Source organism: Sarcophilus harrisii, chromosome 3 (genome assembly GCF_902635505.1).
Source record: "Sarcophilus harrisii chromosome 3, mSarHar1.11, whole genome shotgun sequence".
NCBI lineage: Eukaryota > Metazoa > Chordata > Mammalia > Dasyuromorphia > Dasyuridae > Sarcophilus > Sarcophilus harrisii.
Window position 1 is genome coordinate 590222745 of NC_045428.1, and position 8836 is coordinate 590231580.

At 53.8% G+C, this 8836-nt stretch overlaps 1 protein-coding gene across 4 annotated transcripts; it reads right to left on the minus strand.

The window, feature by feature from the left end:
• Positions 1-8: 8 nt before the first annotated feature.
• Positions 9-8564, minus strand: C3H19orf47 (chromosome 3 C19orf47 homolog). 4 transcript variants are annotated; one of them, XM_031963173.1, is made up of 9 exons: positions 7847-8132; positions 7202-7262; positions 3884-3971; positions 3639-3753; positions 2914-2995; positions 2322-2459; positions 1844-1996; positions 1398-1468; positions 9-1313 (listed from the first exon to the last, which is right to left on the minus strand). In XM_031963173.1, exons 1-9 carry the CDS (start codon positions 7859-7861, stop codon positions 825-827), a joined length of 1212 nt encoding a protein of 403 aa, XP_031819033.1. In that variant the 5' UTR covers positions 7862-8132; the 3' UTR covers positions 9-824. The 4 variants fall into 4 exon arrangements, with proteins under 4 accessions (XP_031819033.1, XP_023356950.1, XP_031819034.1 ...); XM_031963174.1 differs by lacking the exon at positions 7847-8132 and adding an exon at positions 8431-8564 and having other exon boundaries at positions 825-1313; XM_031963175.1 differs by lacking the exon at positions 7847-8132 and adding an exon at positions 7601-7832 and having other exon boundaries at positions 825-1313.
• Positions 8565-8836: the final 272 nt, after the last annotated feature.

The following is an 8836-nucleotide window of genomic DNA, read 5'->3' on the forward strand; positions in this document are numbered from 1 at the left end:
AAGGGCAGTTGGCCTTCCACCAGGGCAGAAAACAGAAGAGAAAGGAAAAGTGTGAAGGAGAAAGGCTACTAAAGACAATAACCTAGAGCAAGCAGCAGAGGGGAAGGAAGGGACTGAACTCTGAATGAGAGACCCTCCCCCTGGGCCCTTCTAACTGGCTGGGGGGGGGGGGGGGGGGCAGAGGGGGGACAGGGAAACTGGGCAAGGGGGGGAGAGCCGGAGTTGAGGGGACCCTAAAGCTGGTCTCAGAACAGGGCCCCTTTGGGTGCTGTGTTGGAAACAAGGGGAAAGGGCTGGGGGCCAGGTAAAAACCAGTGGGGAGGAATGTCCCCTTCCCTGGAAGGGAGAAATCTTGAGGGCAGCAGAAAAGGGGAAGGATGTCTAGAGGGATGATCAGAGAAGGGGGCAGCCAAGCATCCTGCAGAGAAAGCCCTCCACTTCTCAGGGCCTTTCTCCATTGGTCCCCCCCACGGGCTCTCAATTCCACTCTTTGCCTCTCGCCACCCCACACACATGCCCCATGGCAGAAGCAGCTCTGGGGGCTGCCAGATTCCTGGACGGACCCACGACCTTTCTTTGATGTTGCCCACCTTCACCACACTTCACTGGCCAGATTTCAAGTTCTCATGAGAGGACTTGGTACAATTTGGACAAGGGGAGCTAAAAGGAGTGTCTAAGACAGACACGCACAACCGGGAGCCCCGCAGGAAGGACAGCGTGGGCCGAGGCAGGGGCCGGGCCAGGTGGACCAGGCGGGGGTATGAGTTAAGGCAGACACAGTACAGAGAGGCTCCAGCACAGCTCTCCGAGCCCTACCAGCAAGGTTAGTCGGTCTTCCGCCCCAGTCTTTTAAACACGCTAATAGTGCCCGTGTTGTCCATCTGTGCACTATGGCCCTCGCTTGAGCTGCTCACCCTCGGGCCTGCCAAGGTCCTCTTTATGGTAACCTTGAATTCGGCTGGGGACTTACTCTTTGTGCTGGTGACCTGGCTGTCCTGAGCTTCGGGTGGAAGAATGGCTTTGCCAAGTCTCTGGATGACGCTGACTTTGGGCAACGGCTCTGGCTTTCTCTCAACAGAGGGGCCCTGGCTGCCCCCTAAGCGCCGAAGGGTAGCAGGGACTGGCTTGGGCTCTGAGCTGGTGGCTTTGGCCTTGACGGTCCCCCCCAGCGAGGTGCTCTCCTTGGAAAAGGACTTGCCCATCCTCTTCAGAACCCCAGCATACTGGAGGACGGAACTGTCATCATCACTGTCTCCTGCCCGCTCCTCATCTGTCTCCAGGGCATCGCCCAATCGGCTGAAGACCCCTGTGGGCTACAGCCAAATGAAGGAGATCGTCAGTTAGGAAAAGGAAAAGCCAGACCGTCAAGGGGAGGATTTCCCTTCCCTCCATCTCACCTTGTTTCCAGTTGTCGTGTCAGCCTTAGTCTCGGCTCCGAGCCGGTCAAACACAGACGTCCTCTGGACACCTGAGAGAGAAGTCAGTCAGTCAGTCAACTACTCATGCTGAATGCTCCCACTGGGCACAACCCTATGCTGGACACTATGGGAGGCACCAAGGAATGTCTGCCCTAAGAAACACCTCAGGAGGGCTCAAAGAGCAGGGATGAGATACAGGCACGTGAAGCAAAGGGAAGAGACGGGATTTAGGAGATGCTAGAGATGGCTAAACCAAGTTGTGGGGACGTATCAGTGAGAACCCAAACTGAACACAATCCTCACAACCTCAACACACTTAAAACCCAAGTTGGGCTGACTAAGAGGCCCCCCCTGGGGGCCAGAGCTCCCCATCCAGGCCATTCATGAAGGCTCATTCCGGAGACCCAGGGGGCCCCTGTCCTCACCTTTGGCTGCCTGCTGCTGCTCCAGGATCTTCCGTGTCCGAGGTGTGGTCCCCTTAGGCATGGTGATGATATATTTCCCTTCCATCTCAGCAGTCACTCGGCGTCTCCGCTTCACTGGCACAGCCACATTCTCTTCTTCAAGCTGGCCTAGAGCTAGGAGAGGCCAAATGTGAGGTCATGGGCAGCTGGGAAAAGGACCCCCAGAAACTTTCTAGAATGGGGGAAGGAAAGGCTCTCTCACTCCAAACAGAGTAAACAATCAGAAACCATCCCCTTCTCATGTTTTATCTCATTTCACTCATAGGACCCAAAGGCTTAATTTCTTAAGAACCATCCCCAAAGCCATCCCAGAAAGATGCAATCAGTGAGAGGGTTCCAAAAGAGACCGAAGCCCTCCTGCTCCCAAGGCACTCAGGTCACATTCTGCCATCTTCCATCCCCCACCCTCACAGGTACCCCACCACCACGCTGCCCTTACCAACAGCTTTGGCATGCTTGGTGGCCATCTTGTTGGAGACAGTGACAGAGATCTTGGAGGCACTGGCATCAGGACGCCTGGCAGGGGTGCTGGGTGGAGAGTCCCGACTCAGGCTGTTAGCAATCATCCGAGAGGCAGCTGGAGAAGTGAAAATGGGGAGATGAGATTCAAGAGCAGGGCTAGGACCATCCAAACTTGGGGAGTGGGGTGGGAGATGGACCATTACTGGGCTCTAATCAGTCAGCAGAAGTGACCCAGACTCGACCCCCTCAAAGTTCTGAAGACATGGCCTTGAATGAGGAATGGGAGTCAAGACCTGGCCTCTGAGAACAATGAAACAGGGCTGGCACTTCCATCATCCTCCCCAAGATGGAGGAGGTTTTCTGTGTGTTGTATCCTGACCCTCCCAAAACTCCTGGAATGTGTGGCGGAGGGATTATCACTATCCTTTTACAGGTGAAGAGACCGAGGCTGACAGAACTTGGCACCCCCTAGTATCTGCTCCTGGGGCAGTGTGCCAGTGGGCACCACGTGAGATCCGCCCTAAGTGCCAGGGAAGGGCGGAACAGGGAGCTTTGAGGGACACACTCACCACTAGTGGCGCTGCGCCTGAGCTCTGCCTGCAGGTGGCTGGGGCTCGAAGCCAACGACTCGGCGGCCGCCTTGCACACATCCTGGAAGACACAGGATGGGTGAGAACAGCTCCAAGACAAGAGGCTCTGGGCCGGACACCGGCTCTCTCTAAATGATGAAAGGGCAGTGACCACTGACAATGACAGAACTGTAGTGATCTGGCTGTGTGGGGCCCAGAACGCACCGCCCCCACCCTCAGAAAGGCTTCAGCCCGACGCGGCCTCAGCTGCTTCCTGAGCTCGTGTGACCCTCTATGAAGCCCCCTGAAGCCTGCTCGCCGCAGGAAACACAGACATCGGATCTTGTGGGATCCGGAGAAGCCCAAATGAAGGGGGCCTGTCAGGTGCTTCTCAATGTCGATGGTGACGTCATCTTGAATGTCTCTATCCCAGACAGTTTTGGGGCAGGGAAAGAAAGGGGGAGGGGACAAAGGCTTTGCTCCTAATCCATTTCACTTGATGTTGGTCACTGTGAGATCTGGATAAAAGGCTGGGTCTCAGTAGCGCTTCATGGGGTCTGCCCGTCTCCTTAGCAAAAAGTCTAAGAGTGCTTCCCAATATATGGGTTCAAAAAAGCAAATGCCAACTCCTCCCACTCGTTCCTCAGGGGAGAGGAGGCAGTGGAGCCAAGCATCCTTGTGCCCCCACGACACGCTGAGCCTCAGGCGGGGGCCAGCAAACCCACCTGGCGGTACACCACCTTGGCGTGCTTGAGGATGGCGATGATGTCACCCACCACAGTCACGCCGAGCTCATTCATGATCTCCTTGTTCAGATCTAGCAGCATGTTCTTCTGGATCCTGTGGGGGCACTGGGCAGTGAGTGCACAGAGTAGCGTGGGTTGGGCAGTGAGTGCAGAGTAGTGCGGGCTGGACAACAAGCCACCCTCCCCCCATCTGGGCTCCTGCTCTGGAGCCCACTGCCCCTCACCTGTTATCGACAAACATCACTGCATAGTTGACAGCAGGTCCTGGTGGGATCCCGGCTTCCTTGAAGAACTGGATCCATTCTGATGTAGCTGTGGAAACACCGGGAGGAAGTCAGAGAACCCATCACACCATCTTGGGCGCCTGGCTCCTGAGCCCACCAGCCTCCTTCTTCACAATAAAACCCCATCTTTTATATATGGAAGCGTCTCTATCCTAGTTGAGCCTAGCTAAATGCCCACAGCTCAAGGATTCCTTCCTAAAGCTTTCCCTTTGTCCCTGATAGCGTCACAGAATATCCCAGTAGGCCAATAGCTCAGACCCCATCTCTTCTAATGTGGAACTCTTCAAGATGCCCTTTAATCAGAGAAGCGCTCCGGGGAGCAGAGCCTACTTCCTATAGACACAACCATCTTCACTTAAGGGCAGATCTAGGCATTATTAGATTTTTCTTTACTTTAATCTTAAACTTGCCCCTTTGGAACCTGTCCATTGCCCCAAGAGCCCAGCAAAACAAAGCTAATTCTTTCCCTGATGCTCTTTTGTGTCCTTAGGAGACTGTCATGTTCCGCCCCCCACTCCTTTAGCCAGCCTTCCCAGTCACCTTCTTGAGGTCCCTCACTATCCTGCTGGCCCTCTGAGGATCTGGGGAAGAAATGGGTAGAGCAAATTCACCAGGGAAGAGCTAAAAAATGATGGTGTAGAAATGCAAAGGGATATTATTTCATCTTAAAAAATGATGAGACACTAATGAAGATTTATATGTGCTGATGCAAAGCAAAGAGAGCAGAACCAGAATACTGTAGCAATAACAAAGAGATCAACATGAAAGACTTAAGAACTGTGACCAGTGCAACAACCAGCTCCATCCTGAAGATTAATGTGAAGTCCATCTCTGCATGACTGTTCTAAGAGTTTGGGTTTGGGGTTTTTTTTCCAGTTTTGAGGGGGTGAGTGGAAAGAAGGGAGTGAAGTTAGGAATAGGGTAGCAGAAAAAAGAAAGAAAAAATCATGGAAGGATTCTTTTTTAATGCACAAAAGAGAATAGAAGGAAAAGAGCCAAGAAAGAATCACAGACAAGCAGGACAGCTTTCAAAGTTACATGTTGAATTTATTACATATTTTAAAAGAAAAGCAAGCTGTACATAATAGATTCACAGTTTCATGTACAATCCTCTTTGTCTGCTCTCTGATATATACATATATACACATGTATGTGTATAAATGCTCATTTTATTTAAGTTCAGGATAAAATAAGATTCTGAAAAGCATCCAGAAGTCTTTATATAATTATTGGAGCACACCTACATGCATGACACACAATCGTTAACAGTTAGTCTTTTAGTTAGCAAGAATTAATAGCATGGAGGCAGCTGGTAGCACAGTGGATTGGGCATTGGGCTTCAAGTCAAGAAGACCCAAGTTCAAATTATCTAGCTGTGTGAGCCTGGGCAAGTCACTGAATCTTTGTTTGCCTCAGTTTCCTCATCTGTAAAATAGGAATAATAATAGCATCTCTCACCCAAAGTGTCAAGAGATCAAATGAAATATTTGTAAAAAAAAAAAAAAAAAAAATTTTTTTAAAGCACTTAGCTTAGTGACTGGCACATAGTAGTTGCCCTATAAATGCTTATTCCCTTCCCCAACCCCAATAATAAGTTGCTTTTCCTTTGTTAATTAATCTGTTACAGATGTTAAGATATCTCATTAGACTGTCAAACAGGTTAGAGTTTGAGTAAAGCTAAGGAGATTTGACTGCTTTGTTTAATGGAGACCCACTAGTGGAACCAACTTCAGGAGGAGATGGGTCCCAGTAAACTCCTTTCAGCCAATGGTATCTCTTTGCTTCTGGGCACAAGCCTTTGAATAAGAGCTTATCTCAGGGGCAGAAGCACCAGGAAGCCTGCTAAACATGACCCTGCATCCCTCCGTTCTGTGCAATGATGGGGACAAACAGATGTATCTACATACCTGCTCCCCAATAACCTACATGGAGCTTCCTAAGTGTCTTTCACCCTCTCCACAGTGTTCACACAATTGCCAGTGATTTTCCTAGTCTGTGTGGGACCACATCACTCCCCCATCAACAAACACCAGTGTCTCCCTGTAGCCTCTAGAACCAAATAGAACTTCCTCTGACTTTTCCAATCCGTTCACCAACTGGTCTGTGAATGGCCTTTCCAGCTTAATCTCACCACCACCACCCCTCCCCACCTCCTTGTTTGCTGTATAAGCCTCTATCTCCCAGGCCTAGAATCTGTTCCTGCTCACCACCTCTTCCCAAGACCCCCCACTTCCTCTAAACTTGGTTCAAGCGCCAAGCCTTTGCTAATCTTCCTTCCCCTCCCCAAAGTACCTTGTATTAATTTCATATTTAATATTCTGGGAGTATTTGGGGGCCAAGACCACTTTATTTGGTCACTGTAATCTTACTGCCTACCTTGATGCCTTGAATAAGTGCTTCATACGTGTTTATTAACACACATACACCCCATACCCCCTCCCAGCCTCTTTTGCAGGCCCTTCTCTGGATTGTCACTTTCCATCACCTCTGTATCCATCCTGTACTTAACATCATTTACAAGTTCTCTTCCCCCCATCTGAACGTGAGCTCCTCGAGGGCAGGAACACTGTTTTTGCCCTAAGCATGGTGCCTGGCACACAACACTTAATAAGCGCTCCTTGAAGGCGGAGAAGTTCCAAGCTGGAATGGCAATGGTTTAGCAGAAAGCGCCCCTAACCAAAGCCTCAGACCAGTGTCCCTGGAGCTCCTCTTGAAGGCTTCAGGGGCCAGAGATCCCAGGAGCCCACTCCGGCTTCAGAACCCCCAGAGGAGGGGGGTGCTATCTCACATTGAGATAGTCACTTCCCCCAGCATCCTGAGGCCCCAGGAGCTCCAGGACAACATGAAGCCTAGAGTGAGAAAGCCAGAAAGGTAGCTCCAATCTATTCTAACCTGCTAGTCCTAAGAAAGTAGGAACTGGCCAGACTCCTTTGGGAGCACTTTCAGGAGAACAGCCAGGCTGAGAGACAAGCATTCCACAACACTGGAACTTTCCCGATGTACCCAGGAAGAGGCACAGTATTTGAGCCCGGGTACCCCTTAGTCCTCTGAATCTCAAAGGGCACAGAATGGAACATTCTCACCGAAGCTGCAGTTGAGACAAAGGCAGGGACAAAGGCCCTAGGCACATTCCTCCTGGCTTTGGGCTGGCGTCCTCAGCCGGCATTCCAGCGGGCAGCAGCTGACTCTGACAGCTATCCCAACCCCCACCGCCCCTCACCAAGTGGCAAGGGTCCAGGGCGGACCCTACAGACTCACCCATAGTCACTGACACCATCTTCTCCCCGAGCACGAGCGAGCCGGTGCTCCCCAAAGTAGCCTAGGAGGGGAAACGAGGCTCAGTGAGTAGGCTGGCTGGGGCCTCGGCAGGGCCACATTCCTGGGCCAAGCTTCAGAGGCCAGGAATAGCTGGTGAGCAGCTGTCAGGAAGTCAGCGCCAGCCTGCCAATCCCCTACCCCACCCCAGAGCCCTCCCCTCCCACTCTGGTTCTCCGGCACCCTCGGGAAAGGCCAGCTGCTCTTAAGGGAAGTTTCTCTCAAGGACCCCTGAAGACCACCCAACAATCCCTGTCAGCCCCTCCTCCACCCCCACTAAGCCATCCCACCTTCCTTCCTCTCTCTACCTTCTACTTCTTTTCCAACAAATTTAACACTTACTAAGCTTCTTCGGTGAGCAAGACTTGCTAGGGACTGGGGAAAATACAAAGTAACACTGTGTCTAACCACAAAGAGCCTTACATCTACCAAGTGAAATAAGGCAGGGAGGCCGTTAGGCCCCGACACCCACTAGCTCTGTGCTCCCGGGCGAGGCGCCTCCTTTCTGCTGCCTCAGTTTCCTCGTCTGTAAAACGAGGACCCACCTCTCAGGGTGGAGGAATTAATGACCTCGCGCTTTTTGCAAACCTTAAAGAGCTGCATGACTGCCAGCTACTGTAACTAGGACAGATGCAAGGACGAGGCGCACGGAAGAGAACTGTCAAGCGCTCGCCCCTCATCTGCTGCCGGCCCACTTTACCAGCGGCCCGGGACCCTCCGGGAGGAGGGCGCAGCGGCCGGCCTGGCTCCCCTATCTACGAGGCTCCCCTCCGCAATCCCGAGCATCTGTTCTCTACGTTTAGACCAGGACGGAGAAGTTGGGGTGGGAGTCCCCGGGCCGGGCCCGCAAGACGAGGGGGAGAGGGATCCCGAGAGGCTGGGGGAGGGGCGGGAGATGACGCCAGCCCCGACCCCGACCCCTCCTCCCGCTAGACTGGAAGCTGCTCGAGGACAGAAACCGCCCCACTGCGGTCCTAATCTCAGGCCCCGGAACATGGAGAGGCCCCGCAAGTGTTCCCCGGGCTAGGGGATCCGCCTCCTGCCGCTGCACAGAGGTGGAAACTGAGGCCCAGAGGGGCCGGGGCACGATCCCGGGAGCCACGCGGCGACTTCCGGCGCCCGCCCGCCCGCCTTCCCGACTTCGTCGGGCCGAGGCCCGCTCCCCCCCTCACCTGTCACGGGTCTCGGGCTCCCGCCCTCCGCCCGGAGCCAACGGACCCCCCCTACCCGCCTCAGTCCTGCCTGGACCGGAAACGCCGCTCGGCGCGCGCCGGAAAAAGCCCTCCCCGGCAGGGGTGTGGGAGCCGCTCTAGCCGCGGCCGCGACCATAGAGCCGGCCGCCTCCCTCAGCCCCGCCACGCCCTCAGGACACGTGACCCGACGCCTAGGGGCCGGCCAATCGACAGGCTCTGCACCCCGCCCCGCCCCCCCACCGCCCCGAGCCTGAGGCACCCGGATGAGGGCCAGGCCCCGCCCAACGCTGCTCAGCCCCCGACGAGTCTCCGGCAGTTGAGGCTGCGCGCACGCGCCCCGCTCAAGTTTTCCGTCGCGGAGTTTGCGGCAGAAAACTAGCGCGCA

What these genes read in the sequence shown, in the direction of transcription:
- C3H19orf47 (XM_031963173.1), bottom strand. An exon ending in GATGGTGTCAGTGACTATGG is followed by an intron (nt 3,972 to 7,201) that starts GTGAGTCTGTAG and finishes GTGTTTCCACAG; the next exon opens with CTACATCAGAATGGATCCAG. An exon ending in ACACGACAACTGGAAACAAG is followed by an intron (nt 1,314 to 1,397) that starts GTGAGATGGAGG and finishes ATTTGGCTGTAG; the next exon opens with CCCACAGGGGTCTTCAGCCG.